The sequence below is a fragment of the Lampris incognitus genome, chromosome 21, assembly GCF_029633865.1.
Source record: "Lampris incognitus isolate fLamInc1 chromosome 21, fLamInc1.hap2, whole genome shotgun sequence".
NCBI classification, from domain to species: Eukaryota; Metazoa; Chordata; class Actinopteri; order Lampriformes; family Lampridae; genus Lampris; species Lampris incognitus.
Genome location: NC_079231.1, coordinates 15,549,119 through 15,569,177, shown reverse-complemented (window position 1 = coordinate 15,569,177; position 20,059 = coordinate 15,549,119). Strand labels below are relative to the sequence as shown.

Below are 20,059 nucleotides of genomic sequence, written 5' to 3'. Positions count from 1 at the left end.
GGCCCACATGTATAACAGCAGATGTGGCCCAAATATGCCAAATCAAATGTGGGCCTTTTTTGACAAAGATGCGGTGCTCTCGGCAACATGTCATCTGATGTGATCCTGAAGTGGCCCGTGTGGTAAATGGTGAATATGGCCCAAATATCACAAAACAAATACGGGCCACCTTTGGCAAATATGTGGCACATGCAGCATTGCATTGGTTCTGGCCCAGATCTGGCAAACAGGAGCGGGCCGCCCAAGTGCCATCATCCCACGCGGTATGTGGGCCGGATGAAAGTGTCGGTGTGGGACGGGTCCGGGCCACAGCAGTTTTGCTCTCTGGGTGCAGAGGAGGGCTCCACATGCCTCCTTTAATACATGTGAAGTCGCCAGCCGCTTCTTTTCACCTGACGGTAAGGAGTTTCACCAGGGGGGACATAGCACGTGGAAGGATCACACCATTCCCCCCAGTCCCCCCTGAACAGGCACCCCGACCAACCAACCAGAGGAGGCGCTAGTGCAGCGACCAAGACACATACCCACATCTGGCTTCCCACCCGCAGCCACAGCCAGTTGGGCCTGTAGGGACCCCTGACCAAGCCAGAGGTACCACAGGGATTCGAACTGGCGAGCCTCATGTTGGTAGGCCACAGAATAGACCGCTAGGCTACCTGGGCACCCCAGAGGGCCCCTTTTTTACTGACAAGTTTAGAGAAGTGAATCAAGTCCTCAGCAGACATGAAGAATGGCCTGTCCACTAGTGGGCTGACAGATATGAGTTCGGTAACATATCGTCTCACTTCTGCTCTCCCTGCTCTCGGAAAGACTCACAAAACCCTCAATTCACCCCGTGTCTCCATCGGGCTGTTGCCGTTCTCCGACCCTCTGCAGGACGGATGCAGAATGAGGGACTCTTTGTGATGCTTAATGCGGGATGGAAGAGAAACAAGAGGACACCGCCGCTGTGTGGCGAAGAGTCAGTCAAACCCCCGAGCCTCCGAAGCGAAGCGGCTGTCCCACTGAAGTAAACGGAAAACGGCGGTGGCAAGAAGTCTGTCTCAAAGCGACACAGGTGGCCATTTTCCAAGAATTAGTGGACCGGTTATTGGCTGACTGTTTGGGATCTTAACCATCAAGGGCCTATCAGTGCCGGGCAGACCAAGCTGCATGCTGGAAGATGCGCTTCACAACTCTTTTTGCTCCAAGAAATGCTCGCTCACGTAAACGAGTGGCAGCCGTGCGGGCCAACTGTCAAGACAGCGAGGCTGTAATCCGCTCCATCCTCCGGCCTCGGCCCCTCGCCAGGCTGCCGTGTGAACGTACACGCCGATTAATCCGCCTATTAGCCGCAAATTCCCACCAGCTGACACGTTTGAGAATCTACCAGAAACACCGGCTTCTCCAGCCACCACAGGAAAACGGGGAGCGTAGTTTGTCATCCATCACGACGGGAGTTGTGTTACGGTAATGACGCCTTGGAGGGTTTTGAACAAACCTCAACAAACACCATGTGAGGCTGCAGGAGGAGGTGGAAAATTATATTTGGACTTTCCCCTATCTGGCTTTCTGTCGACCTATCTTGTCTGTTTTCCTATCTATCTATCTATCTATCTATCTATCTATCTATCTATCTATCTATCTATCTATCTATCTATCTATCTATCTATCTATCTATCTATCTATCTATCTATCTATCTATCTATCTATCTATCTATCTATCTATCTATCTATCTATCTATCTATCTATCGGTCTGTCTGTCTGTCTATCAATCCAGCAATCTCTCCACTACACACACACACACACACACACACCTACACGCTTGTACTGTCTGTTTGTGTTCAAAGCCAAGTGAATGAGGTGGATGATGTTGGTCTTATCTCTTCAGGTCAGCAATGGTGGCAGGGAGAGATAACACACACACACACACATTCAGTGTGCGTTCACGTGCAGCAAAAGACTATGTGCTCATACTACACTGATATATGATGTGCATGAAGGTGTGTTAGCACTAATGTGTGTGTTTGTGTGTGTGTGTTTGTGTGTGTGTGTGTTTGCGTCAGATATTTGTCGGTGTGTCCGTCAGCCCTCGCACCGGGAACAGGACAATAAAGAGCGCGGCCGTTGTGCGTCGACGCATCGGCTTCTTTAGCCGGGGCCGTTTCTTGAAACGTGAAACGGTTTGGCGTCTTTAAACAAAGACAACGGTGGCCATTTCCACACAACAGACCGACAATAGCTGACAGACAATCCCGTCTGTGGTACGTCAACGGCCCGACAGGCGCTGAAAATGTTATCTCCGTTTGCCAGGCCACACACACACACACACACCACACACACACACACCACACACACCTCCTGACCGCCAGCTGCAGCTCACAAGTGGGTGTGTGACCAGGAGGTCACCGGTTTTAAACCCAATTGGAAACCCCGAGCGCACGGGCTGAAATAACACACGATCAGCCCCTGCAGGACTGGCGGCAAGGCGCCGGCAGGATGCGGAGGTGTGGAGTGATCTGGCGGTGTCGTTTGGCGCTCGAAAGCCGTAGGTGTGCGAAGGTATTCGTCGGCGTGCCCTGTGTGTAGACGCCGGCCATCTGTTTGCGGCGTGTGACAGCCAGGAGGCATGATGGGAGGATATCGTCGCTCGTCTCAAGAAAAGAGTACTTGTTTTGTGATTATACCCAGATAGCAAAACTGCTGCGGCCCGGACCCGTCCCACAGCCGGCGCTTTCATCCGGCCCACATACCGCGTGGGATGATGGCACTTGGGCGGTCCGCTCCTGTTTGCCAGATCTGGGCCAGAACCAAGCCATAGCGATGCCGCATGTGCCACATATTTGCCAAAGGTGGCCCATATTTGTTTTGTGATATTTGGGCCATATTCACCATTTACCCACAGGGCACTTCAGGGTCACATCCAGATCACATGTTGCCCAAAGCACCGCATCTTTGCCAAAAAAGGCCCACATCTGATTTGGCATATTTGGCCATATTTGATATTATACATGTGGGCCACTTCAGGCTCACATCCATTTTGTCAGGGCCAGAAGAAGGCCCTCAGTGCTGCATCACTGCCTGAAGCGGCCCACATCCAGATGCTATCTGGGTAAGGCTCGAAATAAGGATTTTCACTAAACAGGAAAAGGAATCTGAAAACATGAAACTTGATTTGCGATAGCCCTCCCCCCTGAACAGGTGCCCCGACCGACAGGGGAGGTGCTAGTGCAGCAACCAGGCCACATGCCCACATCCGGCTTCCCACCCGCAGACACGGCCGATTGTGTCTGTAGGGACGCCCCATCAAGCGGAGATAACACGGGGATTCGAACCGGAGATCCCCGGGTTGGTAGGCAACAGAATAGACCACTACGCCACCCGCACCCCCCTACATCGTCCTCCTCATAACTGTGGCAGTGTGGACATTAAAGCAGCTGTCAGGTGTGCTGCACCAAGGTAAATTGTGCACCCCCCCCCCCCCAAAAAAAACTGTTAGCACCAGCCACCACTAATTCTCACGGTTTATAGCTAAGGTCTATCGTGAGTTGGGTCGCGATGGTTTGTCCTTTTAAAAAGTGGGTCCCCCAGAAAAAAAAAGTGTGGGAAACACCGGCTAGAGAACCTGTCAATCAAGATACTGATGATTTGGTTAGATTTGTAAGGTTGACTTCGTAATTGTATCTCCTTCCTTTTCTGCTGCAGTTTACATGCACAAATCTGTGTGTGCACGCACACACACACAGACACACACATTTACTGTTACCTACTCTGTCTGTCCTCCAATGCTCCACATCAAATATTAACACACTCCCCTCGTTTCCCCTCTTCCCCTTTCCGTCTGGGTCGCCCTGTTTCGCCTCTTTTCCCTCTGTTTCTTATCATTCTTATTTATTTTTCCTCATGTCCCTCACCCCCCCAACCACCTCTCTTCCTGTGCATTTCTCAATGTCCCCGCCATATCTCTCTCTGTCTCCATCACCCTCTCTCTCTCTCTCTCTCTCTCTCTCTCTCTCTCTCTCTCTCTCTCTCTCTCTCTCTCTCTCTCTCTCTCTCTCTCGCTCTCTCCGTCAGAGGAGTGGGGCAGGCTGTTTCAGGAAGTGAGCGTCTTCTGTGTGCATGGCTGGATCACAGGCCTTCCTGTTTACATATGACCCTCTGTTGCCGGCCAAAAGGCACAGTGGGGTTTTGGCCTCCATACATACCCTGCAGACTACTGCTGGCCTTGCGTGGCGGTTATTCTTATACTATTATTAACTAAGATAAACTCAGATAAGAGGAGAAGAGGGCTCACGTGCATTCTGGAAAAACCTGACAATTAATAGACCTGTTTTCCACTGAGGGGGGGGGGGGGGGACCAGGAAAATTATAAAACTGATCAAATGTCCTGGAAATATTACCGAGGTCATAGAAAACTGTAAGGTTAGGTGATAAAATTGTATTTTTAGTCTGACTGAGATGCTATATCTTTTGTGTAATGTCTAGCTAAGATCACACATTAGGAACTGAGATTGCACATCAGCACCTGAAGTTCGGGCTTCATGTCCGCGACTGTTGAGGTTTTCCACTGTTAAATCTGAATAACACGACCTTCCTTTAGCACCGGCTGTCATGTAGATCCAAGAAAACGTCCTGAAACATGATTTCCTAAAAAGAGTGGGAACCCCCAAAATAAGTTAAGCTAAGCTAAGCTAAGCTAAGATAAAATAAGGCTGGCTATTAGTCTCTGAAGGGCAATGGTACATGCATTGTGCGTGTATGTATGCACAATTGTGTAATTCCCATGTACAGAGCAGCTCTGAATGCGTATTAAATGCTATGCTAACGCTGTAGGGCAGGCAGGGGCGCTGCTTACCAGAGGGTTGTCATGATGGAGTCATTAGTTCATGGGAGTAGAGCCTGTGAGATTCGGAGAGATGAGTAAAACACATTAACACATTTTTTTCTGCCAAAGTGTTTAGATATATTGCGATTGTGGGATTCTTTCTCGCGGTCTGAGGACACCTAGGCCGTTACAACTGCTGGGCTGCAGCCGATACCTTGCTTGCAGTGGCTTCTGATACAGGTCCCTGTGTGGTCTGGATGGATCTTTATATCTCTTCACACATACTATCCTCACATTCAGGGACAAGCAAGTACAACATGTATGAGAGTCGGTTTCACTTCTTTTAAACAAACACAGGTGCCAGCTTGCAGACACACCCACACACACCCACACACACACACACACACACACAGAGTGGTTTGACTGCTGCTTAGTTAGAGGAACAGGGAAGTCTGTGTGAACGTGTGTGTGCACGTGCGTGTTTGTGTACCTGTGCACGTGTGCATTAGTGCGTGTGCTCCTACATGTTGTGTGAGCGGGCATGTGTACGAAGTGTTCGAAACCCTCTGATGTCTTCCACTAATGCCCCCTCTTAAAGAAAATGGATGCGGGCATTAAGTGAATGAGTCTGTCAGGAAGAAAAAACCCCAAAACAAAGCCCTCTTGCCTTGGTCAGCCAACCTTTTCTCGTGACCACAAGCGTTTCCCCTGCCTTCTATAAATAAAACCCCGAAACCTGCTGCTTCCTGAAACACAAAACGCCACTAAAAGTGATCATCGTGCTTCAGAATAGCTCAAAGGCTCCGGTTACACCGAAACGGTAAAGGCGCGGGGTAGTAAAGTGGACTTTTATTTTATGAAAGGGGCTTTTATTTTGTAAAGATGCTATTTTGTTTCATTTCATATCATTAACAGAGACAGGCTTTCATGTAAAAAGCTCGTATCCGGAAGACGGCTAAAAGATAATCGATGAAATAACGACTGCAGCGACTTGGAGGCCATCAGCGCTGCACGAGAGGGAGAAGAAGAGGAGGAGAGAGGCAGGCAGAGTTGGTAGTGCATTCAATAGCTACCTGCATAATTAATTTGTGAGCGTGTTTTTTTATGCTTTTAGTGAATGGAAACTTGTTCGTCACCCACCAAGGGAGCAGACACGTTCACATTTCCTGTTTCCCCTCCCTCCTACCAGCTTGTAGGAGGGAGGGGAAATCACTATAGAATTTCCATCTTGCATCATCCTCTTCAAAAGAAGATTCATGTACTGTCAGAAGGCGGTGAAGCTGGGATTTCCCCCAGTCCTGCAAAGTTCAACCCCCCCCCACTTTTCTCACCAATTGTATCTGGCTAATGACCCCACTCTTCCGAGCCGTCCCGGTCTCTGCTCCACCCCCTCTGCCGATCCGGGGAGAGCTGCAGACAACCGCATGCCTCCTCCGATACATGTGGAGTCGCCAGCCGCTTCTTTTCACCCGACAGTGAGGAGTTTCACCAGGGGGATGTAGCGCGTGAGAGGATCATGCTATTCCCCCCAGTTCCCCCTCCTCCCCAGAGAGGCACCCCGACCAACCAGAGGAGGCGCTAGTGCAGCGACCAGGACACATACCCACATCCGGCTTCCCACCCGTAGGCACAGCCAATTGTATCTGTAGGGACGCCCAACCAAGCCGGAGGTAATATGGGGATTCGAACTGGCGATCCCTGTGTTGGTAGGCAACTGAATAGACCGCCACACCACCCGAACGCCAAAAGTTCAACTTTTGACCCGATTCACTAGCATCTGTATACACACATCAAGCCCCGTCCCAAACTAAGGACAACTATCAAATAGTAGGAATTGCTGTGTGTGTGTGTGTGTGTGTGTGTGTGTGTGTGTGTGTGTGTACCAGGTTCTTCTATCCTACTTTGTGGGGACATTCTATGGGTCTCCATGAGGAAAAGGGTCTATTTTAGGGTTAGGACTTGGGATTAGGGTTAAAGTAGAATTAGGATTAGGTTAGGGTTAGGGTAAGGGTTAAGGTTAGACATATAGTTATGATGGTTAAGTTTAGGGTTAAGGGGCTAGGGAATGAATGTAGTCAATGACGGGTCCCCATAAGTATAGGGAGAAATGGCGTGTGTGTGTGTGTGTGTGTGTGTGTGTGTGTGTGTTTTGTGGTGGTCTGAGTGGGCTTGTTCTATACGCAGATCAGCCAACAGGAAATGCGTTCAGTCACACAGATGGAGTGGTCAGGTGGGGGGAAGAGAGAGAGAAGGAGCGAGAACAGCGAGATAGCAAGGCAATGAGAGAGAGAGAGAGAGAGAGAGAGAGAGAGAGAGAGAGAGAGAGAGAGAGAGAGAGAGAGAGAGATCCGTGGGAGAGAAGTAGAGGAAGAATTAAGCTGTGTGTGGGCGAGCGAGTTGGCAAGGAGTCCTCATTGGAGCCAGCCGGCACCGGTATCTAATTTTGCATGCCCTCCTCCTTCTTCTTCTTCTTCTTCTTCTCTCTCTCTCTCTCTCTCTCTCTCTCTCTCTCTCTCTCTCTCTCTCTCTCTCTCTCTCTCTCTCTCTCTCTCTCTCTCTCTCTCTCTCTCTCTCTCTCCCTCTCTCCCTCTCTCTCTCTCTTTTGTGAGGGGAAGAACAAAGGCAGGTTTCCAGATGGTGAGAAGTAGAAAGGTGAGGTAGCAATGCCTTGCTCCATGGTAAATAGTACCGTCACGGCAGTGCTACCTGTCAGAAGAAAGAAAGAAAGGTCAAAAAAAAAAAATTAATGACAGAAAGAATAGAAAAAAGGCAGTAAGAGGTGATATTTCAGTGACATCTTTGTTGGCTTGTACCGAATCCAATTAGCGGCGGCCTGCATGTTGAAACCGGATGAAGAATGTGCATGTTAGAGGCCTGCTGGTTGAGGTTGGGAAAAAAAGACATTTTCTGCTTGTTTAGTTGCAGGTAAGAGGTCAGCCTGCTCTCTTTTCTCCCCTACCCGTTCTGAAATGTCCCGTCTCCTCCCCTCTCCTCCTCCCCTGTAGATAACTGGAGGATGTAGAGTATAAATAACCTTCCACTAGGCAAGGTAACTTGAGAGCAGGAGAAGCAGTGACTTAACCAACCGCTTTGTGAGTGTGTGTGTGTGAGAGAGAGAGAGAGAGAGAGAGAGAGAGAGAGAGAGAGAGAGAGAGAGAGAGAGAGAGAGAGAGAGAGAGAGAGAGAGAGAGAGAGAGAAAGAAAGAAAGACTGGAAAATGGGCCAGACTGCCCCTGACACTCAATCCCATTCACTTGCTATGGATTACTGTCACTTTTTATTAGCATGAGTGCATGTACGAGTGTGTAGGTGTGTGTGTGTGTTTGTGTGTGTACAATATATGTATTACAAAGGGTTATAAGCTGTGATTAGCTCACGTTCAATGAAATCAACAGCATTCTGGTGTATCTCCACCACCCTGCTTCACTCCTTCTGTCCATATGACCGATAACTGTCATTGTGCACACCTGCAGGACAACATACTGCACGACAAAGATAACAATTAACAAAGATCACATGCACATCATTGGGGCGGCATGGTTCAGGAGGTAGAGCGGGTCGTCTAGTAATCGGAAGGCCGCTGGTTCGATCCCCGGCTCTTCCAGAGAGCATGTGGAAGTGCCTTGAGCAAGACACCGAAACCCGAACTGCTCCCGATGAGCAGGTTGGTGCCTTGCATGGCAGCCTCCAACCATCGGTGTGTGAATGTGTGTGTGAATGGGTGAATGTGGTGGGTAGACCAGAAAAGCGCTATATAAATGCAGTCCATTTACCATTGTTGAAACGTTTCTGTGATAGCTCTAAAATGTACCCTGTCGCCAGCATCCCGACAGTCCCACAGGCCACTGAATAGACCCGCCTCTGGAGACAAGGAGAGAGAGAACAATGCTTGGCCGGGAGAATATTAGATTACTTCTGTGGTGTTGAAAAGTGGTGGGAACTTGGTTGAGAGAGAGAGAGAGAGGAAGAGAGAGATTCACATCGTACAGAGAGAGAAAGAGAGGGAGAGCAAGATGAGCAGGGCGAAAGGAACACTTTGTGATACCCGAGAGATATCGGGAGGGAAACACAGAGGGAGCGAGAGAGAGAGGGAGCGAGCGAGAGTTAAGAGACAGACTAAACAGGGTTAGAAACTGAGAGGATTACGTGCGCTTACAGACCAGCTGTCCTCGCCCAGCCCTCGACTCCGCCGCGGTTACCACAGTTCAAATGGACCAGGGGCTTAAAGATGGCCGCCTCCTGCTTCGACATCACCAACCCACCCGCAGCTCTCGGGGGAGGGCTATCCTCTCTCTCTGCTCGGGATCTCTCCAGGTCACCAGCCGTCATCTTAAAAGCGAAACTGGCCCATTTTCAATCGTATCTTCATCCATCTGCAACAGGGACAGCATATTAAAACCAGCTCCAGTTGTTCCCGATCATTTCTGCCTCTCTTGCAAACAGACCAACAACTGAATTACCCTTGGCTGCAATAACAAAAGTCCTCATAGGGGAGAGTATTACCTGGTGCCTATTGGCACTGCTGTACCTGCATGAACAGGTCATGATTTACTGTCGACTGAACAAAATGAAACAATACAACAAAACACAACTCAGGTTCACTGCCCTCATTGAGAAAATTATACAACAGCGGTTGCCAGCGGAAGTATTGGTATAGTAGTAATCGTAGCAGTAGTAGTAAAACATCCAAGTGGAATATGCACATTCACCCAGGCACGGGACAGGAGGACATAAATGACTCCCTTGCGGTCTGTCTGATGAAATAAGTTGTCCATCCAGAGCGTGCCTGTAGGGTTTTGTGCCGTGATCTTAACTGCTGTGGTGTTTTCACCTTATGGAGCCTAGGGAAGTGACTGACTAGGAGAGAATCCATCCATGCATTATCCAAACCACTTATCCTGCTCTCAGGGTCGCGGGGACGCTGGAGCCTATCCCAGCAGTCATTGGGCGGCAGGCGGGGAGACACCCTGGACAGGCCGCCAGACTATCACAGGGCCCACACACATACACACATATTCACACCTAGGGACAATTTAGTACAGCCAATTCACCTGACCTGCATGTCTTTGGACTGTGGGAGGAAACCCACGCAGACACGAGAAGAACATGCAAACTCCACACGAGAGGACAACCTGGGACGACCCCCAAGGCTGGACTACCCCGGGGCTCGAACCCAGGGCTTTCTTGTTGTGAGGCGACCGCGCTAACCACTGCGCCACCGTGCCGCCCTAGGAGAGAATGAGGAAAAAAAAAAAAAAGAATAAGGGGAGAAATGGAGAAAGACAAAGAGGGGAAGAAGCATATAACTCAATAACCCCGGAGTCTCCTTTCACCAAGCGCTCAGGTGTCTCATCGTTTGTGCTGCTTCTGTGTATTATTGCGAATGTGTGGTGAGCAAGTGAATTAGTATGTGTGTGTGTGTGTGTGTGTGTGTGTGTGTGTGTGTGTGTGTGTGTGTGTGTGTGTGTGTGTGTGTGTGTGTGTGTGTGTGTGTGTGTGTGTGTGTGTGTGTTCTGCATTCCTCTCTTAGTCACATGCAGGCCTGCCTATGTGTGATAACAAAAGCCTTCATTCATAGTAGAAAGGTTACTCGTACATTCATCCCCATTCTAAACATCTGGGAATCTGTGTATATCTGTGTGTGTGTGTGTGTGTGTGTGTGTGTGTGTGTGTGTGTGTGTGTGTGTATAACACAATCCTCTTCTATTGGAGCAGAGGGTTATATCATTGACATCTATGTATAATGTGAATGTGTACATAAGTGATTATATGTGGTTATAATAACACAGTATGCATGAGTGTATAGGATTGTAATGGCAGGTTGTCCTAGCTGGCTTGCATTATAAATGGGAGGGAGAGACCCGAGCATCGTGTCCGCTATAGTACTTATGTGCTGGGTATGGCGAACAACTGTAAGCAAGGAAAAGAAATGAACCTTCTAATTCACTTGACTATAACCAAAAGCACAGTCACATACCCACAGTATCTTTGAGAAACACCCTTGACTTATGAGTCACTTTATCAGTAGTCCTGCACTATGCAGAAATAATGAGAAGTACACCCCATTTTGGCGCCATCGATGATTTAACATTTTTTTTTTTAGGCCTTGAAATGAGGAATTTTACAGTAGTATGCCGGTTGTTTTTCAGTGTTGCGTCATCAAAACACAGCGGGCATTGTTTTAATGTAGGAAACAGCTCCTCATTCACGTTGGTCTTTGGTGGAGGCGTTCATCTCGTGTGCCGCACAGCATAATGAGCCCAGGCACTTATTTACAAGTGGCCCTGGTGGGACCTTTGAACCCCTAACCCATGCAGCTTTAGGGTCGCTCTCTATCGACGGCGCTCTACAGCTGTACGCACGCCATCTACAGATGTGAATCTGAAATCCGAAAACACAATTTTGTCTGAAAATATTACTTTGAAAATACACACACACACCATAACCCCGTGTTGTGTCTCTGGTCTCTGCAGTGTGTTGGTGAGGAGAACTGGGTAGACAACAGAACAGTTTACATCGGACACAAGGAGCCCCCCCCAGGAGCTGAGGCCTATATACTTCAAAGATACCCCGATAACAGAATTGTCTCTTCCAAGGTCAGAGAAAACACACACATAGATATCAATGGTAGACTACATGCGTGTGCACACACACACACACACACACACACACACACACACACACACCGATGCCTCCAGTATGAACGCTATCTGAATGAATGTATACGTTTTCTGTTTCCAGTACACGTTCTTGAATTTCGTCCCCAAGAATCTGTTTGAGCAGTTCAGAAGAATCGCCAACTTCTACTTCCTCATCATATTCCTGGTTCAGGGTGAGGGCTTTCCTCTTAAAATCATCAACACCGGCAAAGTGGAGTGGGGGGGGGGGATTTTTATTTCTAGCCCCAAGTCTGGACAAGCCCCGTCCACAAGCTCTGGTGATTGGTCAAAGGTTAATTTCGGGCATCTCCCCTGAACAGGTTGAAGTAAGGAATGACCGATAGATGTCAAACAGAACGCAGTAACCGACTGACCAATCCCAGCTCCTGTGGGCGGGACCAGGGGCTCAAATTAGGGAAAACAAAATCAGTACAGTGAGACGGTCTATGTGCTTTCAGTGTGTGTCACAGTTATAACACTTAAGAAAATGTTTCCCATGGATAATGTCTGGGTTTTTTCCCCCATTAAGCAGTATTGAATCAATTTAATAAGAATGAAAGCCTTCCTTCATTCCCTCTATTCACAGCGAGTCCCTGCACCCCATCCTGTACACTGACTGTACATATCGTGTACTTAATACTTTGTGAAGGAAACAGTGTTTAACACTTTCACCTTGTGTCTCCTCCTATCCTCTGTGTCTGTCTCTGTCCAGTTGATCATTGACACCCCCACCAGTCCCATCACCAGCGGACTGCCGCTCTTCTTCGTCATCACAGTCACTGCCATTAAACAGGTAAGACCAAAACACTGTTTATGGTGTTCTACTTGAACATGAAGCAGACTCAACCGCAGAGCCTCAGCATTTTAAAGACACTCATTCAGAGGTCCATCTTGATTCATCTTCAGTATTCATATTCTCATACAGACACAGACACACGTGGGTCATACATGCAGTGCCTTGCAAAAGTATTCAACCCTCTTGACAGTCATCACTGATTTCTGGACTATAAAAGATACTCACGCATCTACTTTCATCTCACCTGACCGCAAAACTTTCCCCCACATCCTAACTGGGTCTCGCTCATGCTTGGTAGCAAACGGCTTCTTTCTTGCCACCCTCCCATACACGCTAGGTGTATGGAGAGCCCGTGATATGGTTGACTCATGCACATTTGCTCCAGTTTCAGCCACTGACCTCTGGAGCTCCTTCAGAGTGACTGCAGGATCATCTGTGGCTTTGCTCACCAGCCCACGTCTTGCTCGGACACTTAGCTCTGAAGCACAGCCTGTCCTACTGAGCATCTGGGTGGTGTGATGCAGCTTCCACCTTCTGACAATGGATCCAACAGTGTTTCGTGGGACATCCAAACACTTGGATATTGTTTTGTGTCCCTTTCCTGTTTTCCGCATTTTAATCACTTCGTCTCTTACTTCAGTATTACGCTCCTTTGTCTTCATTTTCACACTAATTATGTCCATTTGGGTTAACCTGAGTTTGTTTTCGGAATAATTTGTCATTTGTGTAAACTTGGAGCTTACAGAGCACAAGGGGTTGAATACTTATGCAAGGTACTATATTTCGTTTTTAATTCATTAATAAAAAGTCAGTGAAGCATGACTTATTTTGGCTTTGGGAACATGCTGTTAGAGCTTATGGCTTCACAAAAATGATAATGTTCAGGAACAGATGTCTGAGTATCTTTTATAGTCCAGAAATTAGTGATGACTGTCAAGGGCGTTGAATACTTTTGCAAGGCACAGTAGCTACACACAAACACACAACAGATGAATGAATACATGAATGTGTGCATGCACACACATAGTTTTGCATACAAATAGACTGGTGTCCATGCACTTGGTAACTCCAGACACCAACACTTACGCCCCCCCCCCCCCCCACCCCCATCTCTCTCTCTCTCTCTCTCTCTCTGTCTCTCAGGGCTATGAGGACTGGTTGAGGCACAAAGCAGACAATGCCGTAAATCAATGTCCTGTTCACGTGGTGCAGCACGGGAAGGTGGTCCGCAAACAGAGCCGCAAACTCAGGGTATGTGTCCTATGGTCGTTTGTGCTTCTTCTGTGTGTGTGTGTGTGTGTGTGTGTGTGTGTGTGTGTGTGTGTGTGTGTGTGTGTGTGTGTGTGTGTGTGCGACGTGATACATTTAAGCTAACATTTAGCTTTCGAACTCTGTTGCATAACATTCAGGGCTGGCGAGTAATGTGTGGCCATGTAAAAACTGAGACGATCACTGTACCCGACACTTGGCTGGACGAGGTTGGATCTAGTTGTGTTTCTCTGAGGGAGGTGGAGTAGAGTCGTAGTTTTATCGTGTTATCCCGCTTTGTTAGAAAGTCTTTATGCTAGAAGAAGAGAGTGCAGGGTCAGCCACAATGCAGTGCCCCCGGAGCAGCTGTTGGGGGTGCCTTGCTCAAGGGCATTTTGGCAGAGATAGTGGGCACCGTAGATATAATACCAGCCACCCTCGGCCTCTTTACCAACAACAGATCCCATGAAGGGCATCTACGAAGCTGTCACTCACTGTACGAACAAACCTTTTACCTCTCTGTTCCCGTCTTTCAGGTAGGGGACGTCGTCATGGTTAAAGAAAATGAGACGTTTCCCTGTGACCTCATCCTGCTCTCCTCCTCACGGGACGATGGGACCTGCTACGTCACCACAGCTAGCCTGGACGGAGAGAGCAGCCACAAGGTATCTGTGTGTGTGTGTGTGTGTGTGTGTGTGTGTGTTTCAGTGGTTTAGAGTCATTAAATAGAAATGCTTTGTTTACATCTTGATATTTTCAAAATAAAATGTCCACTTTTACTCCGATAGTACCAATACTACCACTACTACCACTACTACTACTACTACGACTTTCGGCGGCTCCCTTTAGGGGTCGCCACAGCGGATCATCTGTTTTCGTCTCTCACTGTCCTCTGCATCTTCCTCTGTCACGCCAGCCACCTGCATGTCCTCTCTCACCACATCCATAAACCTCCTCTTTGGCCTTCCACTTTTCCTCTTCCCTGGCAGCTCCATATTCAGCATCCTTCTCCCAATATACCCAGCAGCTCTCCTCCACACATGTCCAAACCATCTCAATCTTGCCTCTCTTGCTTTGTCTCCAAACCGTCGAACTTGAGGTGTCCCTCTAATATACTCGTTCCTAATCCTGTCCCTCTTCATCACGCCGACTAATTCTGTTAAACTTTTGTTATATGAAGAAACATATGTGTGACACATTTGTTTGAGAAATTGAAAAAAAAACTTTAACTTTTTTGTTAAATTCAGAAATCTCCCTCCTCTCTCTCTCCCTACCACATTTACCTGTAGACATACTATGCAGTTCAGGACACCAAGGCCTTCAAAACTGAAGAGGATGTAGACTCCATACAGGCCACAATAGAATGTGAACAACCACAACCTGACCTCTACAAGTCAGTATGACAGACACACACACACACACACACACACACACACACACACACACACACACACACACACACACACACACACACACATATAAGTATGCACACCGGCACATCCCCAAGCAAACATATACACAAACTCAAACATACACACTCCACACACACACACACACATAACAAATATAAGTATGCACACTGGCACATTCCTAAGCAAACATACACACAAACTCAAACATGCACACACTCTCTCTCTCTCCCTCACACACACACACACACACACACCACAAGTCTTGAAATGTATATTCCCTGTGCATCTTCTCCTTTTGTTCTCCACCTGCCTCTCTCTCTCCCTTCACTCATCTCTCTTCCTCTCCTTCTGTCCTCTATAGATTTGTGGGCCGTGTCAACATCTACATGGACAGTGAACCGGTGGCCAGGTAAGAAAGCTGCAGCTCAGCTACGATAAGAGTTTTCCTGTCTTGTGATTGGGATGTGTGCCTGTTGCGTCATCATTTAAACAAATGATCATCAATAAACAGAAATTGCAAAAGGGGAATTTGTGGACCAGAGTACAATATGGTGAGGAGGCACAGTGGTTAGCTCTGTTGCCTCACAGCAAGAAGGTCCTGGGTTCGAACCCCAGGGTTGTCCAACCTTGGGGGGGGGGTCATCCCAGGTCGTGCTCTGTGTGGAGTTTGCATGTTCTCCCCCGTGTCTGCGGTGGGTTTTCTCTGGGCGCTCCGGTTTCCCCCACCATCAAAAAGATGTGCCCTTGACCGAGGCATGGCGAGACGAACTGGAGTTGGTCCCCTGGTGCTGCACAGCGGCTGCCCACTGCTCCTAGCTACACAGCTCGGATGGGTCAAATGCAGAGCGTAATTTTCCTACGGGGGAATAAAGTATCTCAAAATCAAAAAGAAAATAAAAAAACCCAGCCAGAACGCCAGAAGGAAATACCAGACTAACTGAGCTGTTTTCCTTTATTTCGTCGTTGCTGACAGGCCACTTGGAGCAGAGAACCTGCTTCTCAGAGGAGCCACCCTGAAAAATACAGAGTATATCTACGGTAAGATTACACAGCGACACACAGTACATGTGAGGTAGTCTAAACCTAATTTAGGTTAAAAACAGGGGCTGAGGTTAACAGTCCAGTACTGCTACCTCGCTGAGTGACCGAGAAGGAAAACACAGCAGAGAAGGCGTGTGTGTGTGTGTGTGTATATATATATACATACATACATACATACATACACACACACACACATATATATATATATATGTGTGTGTGTGTGTGTGTGTATATGTATATATATATATGTATATGTATATGCTGTTTTAAGAGCTTTTCCACTATTCTCTATCAGTCTCTCCATCCTATTCTATCACTTGGCATTGCCCATGCAGTGAAAAAGGAAGTATTTCATAGAAATGTCATTGACAGAGATGCAAGTAAGAGGTGCTCTGTCACCTTTAATACACTCATACAAATCAATCTTTACTTCTATGCATTTTAGTTAGCTAAAGACATTAGTCAGATGAGCCTGATGAACCGGTACAACGTCAGTGTCAAGCGTCCAATTGGTATACGTAAATAATATGTAACGTCAGCTACTCTATTGGAAACGTGTCAATACCAGACCTACTTCCAATAACAAACTTGACAATGATCCTTTATCACTCTGTTCACAACAGTCACGCAACAGTTGTTCTATGTGTCCTTGTTTTGAATAATTCCTGAACCAAATACTTTTTAATCACTGCTAGCATGTGACATTACTATTCATAATATGTTGACTTATCAACTGTCTCCATGACAAGAGTATAAAAAGTGGTAAGACCTGATTCGTAGGATGTGTGAATGTACCAACAGGCTAAGACTGGCATTATTACGAGCCAGCCAAGTCATCGTCTAGCACAGTAGTGAACCGTGACTCTTGAACCTTGGCCCTCTGACCACCCTTCCCTTGTCGGGGGGGGGGGGGGGCAAATTACCAGCCTAGTTTACTGTGTCCTCTCCTATAGTACTGCAACAGTTACCTATGACAATTCCAGCTCTGAAATAAAAATCAATACGCTAGTCCGGCCTGGGCAATGCAACGCGCAAACAGCACGGTGAGAGAGTGAGAGTTATCGCCAAAACAAAAAAACAGCTAATTTCTAAACAAAATGCAAACCTCCTTACAAATAATAGCATCATCACACAAGCTATATGTGCTATATGTATAAGCCATACATAGATAGGGAGGACAGTGGAATGGTGAGGATGCAAGGAGTAGAGGTGACGAAGGCGTACGAGTTTAAATACTTGGGGTCAACTGTCCAAAGTAACGGGGAGTGCAGAAGAGAGGTGAAGAAGAGAGTGCAGGCAGGATGGAGTGGGTGGAGAAGAGTGTCAGGAGTGATTTGCGACAGAAGGGTACCAGCAAGAGTTAAAGGGAAGCTTTACAGGATGGTTGTGAGACCAGCTATGTTATATGGTTTGGAGACAGTGACACTGATAAAAAAGACAGGAGGTGGCGCAGGAGGTGGCAGAGTTGAAGATGCTAAGATTTTCGTTGGGAGTGATGAAGAAGAAGGACAGGATTAGGAAAGAGTGTATTAAGAGGGACAGCTCAGGTTGGAAGGTTTGGAGACAAAGCAAGAGAGGCAAGATTGAGATGGCTTGGACGTGTGCGGAGGAGAGATGCTGGGTATATTGGGAGAAGGATGCTGAATATGGAGCTGCCAGGGAAGAGGAAAAGAGGAAGGCCAAAGAGGAGGTTTATGGATGCGGTGAAGGAAGAATGGAAGTGGCTGGTGTGACAGAGGAAGATGCAGAGGACAGGAAGAAATGGAAACGGATGATCCGCTGTGGCGAGACCTAACAGGAGCAGCCGAAAGTAGTAGTAGTAGTAGTGGTAGTGGTAGTGGTAGTGGTGGTGGTGGTAGTAGTAATAGTAGTATCAGTAGTAGTAGTAATAGTGGTAGTGGTGGTGGTGGTGGTGGTAGTAGTAATAGTAGTAGTAGTAGTAGTAGTAGTAGTAATAGTGGTAGTGGTGGTGGTGGTAGTAGTAATAGTAGTAGCAGTAGTAGTAGTAGTAATAGTGGTAGTGGTGGTGGTGGTAGTAGTAATAGTAGTAGTAGTAGTCGATCACACAAGCACTTCTGCGGCATATGGCGACAACGAGCCGGGGTGCAAAACGCATGACAGCCACCCCCTCCTACCACACAACCAACTACATTTCACATTAGCCTAAACTTCATGACAGCGCACACAACCAGGCCACCATTAGCGACAGACATGTCACACCACATGGACAGTGAACAGCGACCATGCCATTTTGAGAACCCACCACCACTAACAAGTAATACCGTAATAATATTAGATTGCCATAGCGGCCCATTTACTATACATGTTACGGTAATTGTGCATAATGACTGCTGAGTTGGTAAATTTGCAGATTGACCGATAATTCTGCCGTAATGACCGTTTTCTCCGATCAAAACGCTAGCGGCCTAACTTACCAAATTAAGCTCTGGTGTAGGTCTTCCTCTGCGAGTAACTCGAACTTTAATCCTGAAAACAGCGCTGATAATAAATTCGTAATGACGTCCTAACTAGGGGCAGCGTTCGTTACTCGCCGCTACGCTCGTCAACTAACAGGCTAACGAGCTAGCTCGTTTATCGGCCGTTTCTCTCTCTCGCTAGCTTGCGATTCGTGTTCCCCGCAGAATTCGTCATAGAGTTAGCGATAACAAAGCCTACCAATTTAGAGGGAAGATACGATTGGCTAATTTGAAATTACTCTCATTGATTTACTATTGCTCGGACCTCTGGTCATTCACAGAGCTGAAACATAGTGTAACCGGTTATTTTCTTGCCCGGTGCGGGATTGGATACGGGGTGTACTGCACCACAAGGCGACACCACTAACCGCTCGGCTAAAGGGTCAGACCCGTTAGCTAGGGGCTAACGTGTCTTATTAGTAGTTTACAATAGCATTTTACTGTAAATTCTGATGGGGGGGAGCTTCTTTCATTTAACCCGTCACAGTCCAACACAAACTGAATAGGCAGGTTTGAAGGGTTTATTTAAGGATGAAGTTGGATAGTTTTGAGCATTCAATCGTAATCGTTATTCTCTCTCTCTCTCTCTCTCTCTCTCTCTCTCTCTCTCTCTCTCTCTCTCTCTCTCTCTCTCTCTCTCTCTCTCTCTCTCTCTGTAGCGGTCGCCATCTACACAGGCATGGAAACCAAGATGGCACTCAACTACCAGTCTAAAACTCAGAAACGATCAGCGGTTGAAAAGTAAGCTCGCCCACTTTCCTCTGTTTCCGTCTCCCCATCCCCCGCCAACACTTTCCCCTCTCTTTCTGTCTGTCTGTCTCTCTCTCTCCCTCCTTTGTCATCTTTCCATTATGTATTTGCCTCGTCTCTACAGGAGAACCGGTTTGCATTGATTCGAAATCAAGGTGCCTTCCTGAGTATCTTACTTTTGTCTGTATCCTATTTTTCCATTAGGGCTTAGCTCACTTTCATCGACCCCCCCCCCGTCCATCCATCAATCTGATCACCTATTTATCTTCCCTCTCATCCATCTTCTCGTTCCCTTCCCCCTCCCTCCACCTCTCACCTTCATCCCATCTCCTCTGTTCATAACCCTGTCCCACCGTTCAGAACAACCTCCCAACAGAAGCATGCCTTGATTAGTATTTGCAGCGTAAAGATACAGCTGATTCACACGATGATGGGATGATTCACGATCTGGACGGTAAACTGATAGTAAAACAGGCGGGTTCTGGGTATCCCAGCTAGCCGACACAACTGCACCATTAAACCGCTCATCGAGTTTATTACGTCGCTGCTCTTTGTTGCCCCCTGCAGGTCAATGAACGCCTACCTGGTGGTATACCTGTGCATCCTCATCAGCAAGGCCTTCATCAACACTGTGCTGAAGTACGTCTGGCAGGCCGACCCCAACAGAGACGAGCCCTGGTACAATGAGAGGACCAAGGCTGAGAGACAGAGACACATAGTGAGTCCATTACTACTTTCACTGCAATGATGAACGAATGCAATCCTGAATTTGAGCAAATGCACCAATTACATGAGGATATTCCGTAGACACATTTGTAGTCTTCAGACATGTGACCTAATCAGTTCATTTGGAAATGTTCTGCATAGCCAG

The 20,059-nt window shown here is 47.5% G+C and overlaps 1 protein-coding gene across 1 annotated transcript in view; it reads left to right on the top strand.

The window, feature by feature from the left end:
* atp11a (ATPase phospholipid transporting 11A) overlaps positions 1-20,059 on the top strand; it is a 63,667-nt gene that overhangs the window by 19,521 nt on the left and 24,087 nt on the right. The window contains exons 2-12 of the mRNA XM_056301147.1: positions 11,279-11,401; positions 11,547-11,630; positions 11,785-11,790; positions 12,177-12,257; positions 13,404-13,511; positions 14,045-14,173; positions 14,798-14,901; positions 15,282-15,329; positions 15,894-15,958; positions 19,098-19,179; positions 19,756-19,906. Of these exons, the coding sequence (XP_056157122.1) occupies positions 11,279-11,401; positions 11,547-11,630; positions 11,785-11,790; positions 12,177-12,257; positions 13,404-13,511; positions 14,045-14,173; positions 14,798-14,901; positions 15,282-15,329; positions 15,894-15,958; positions 19,098-19,179; positions 19,756-19,906 (981 nt within the window). The remainder of the gene's footprint in view (positions 1-11,278; positions 11,402-11,546; positions 11,631-11,784; positions 11,791-12,176; positions 12,258-13,403; positions 13,512-14,044; positions 14,174-14,797; positions 14,902-15,281; positions 15,330-15,893; positions 15,959-19,097; positions 19,180-19,755; positions 19,907-20,059) is intronic.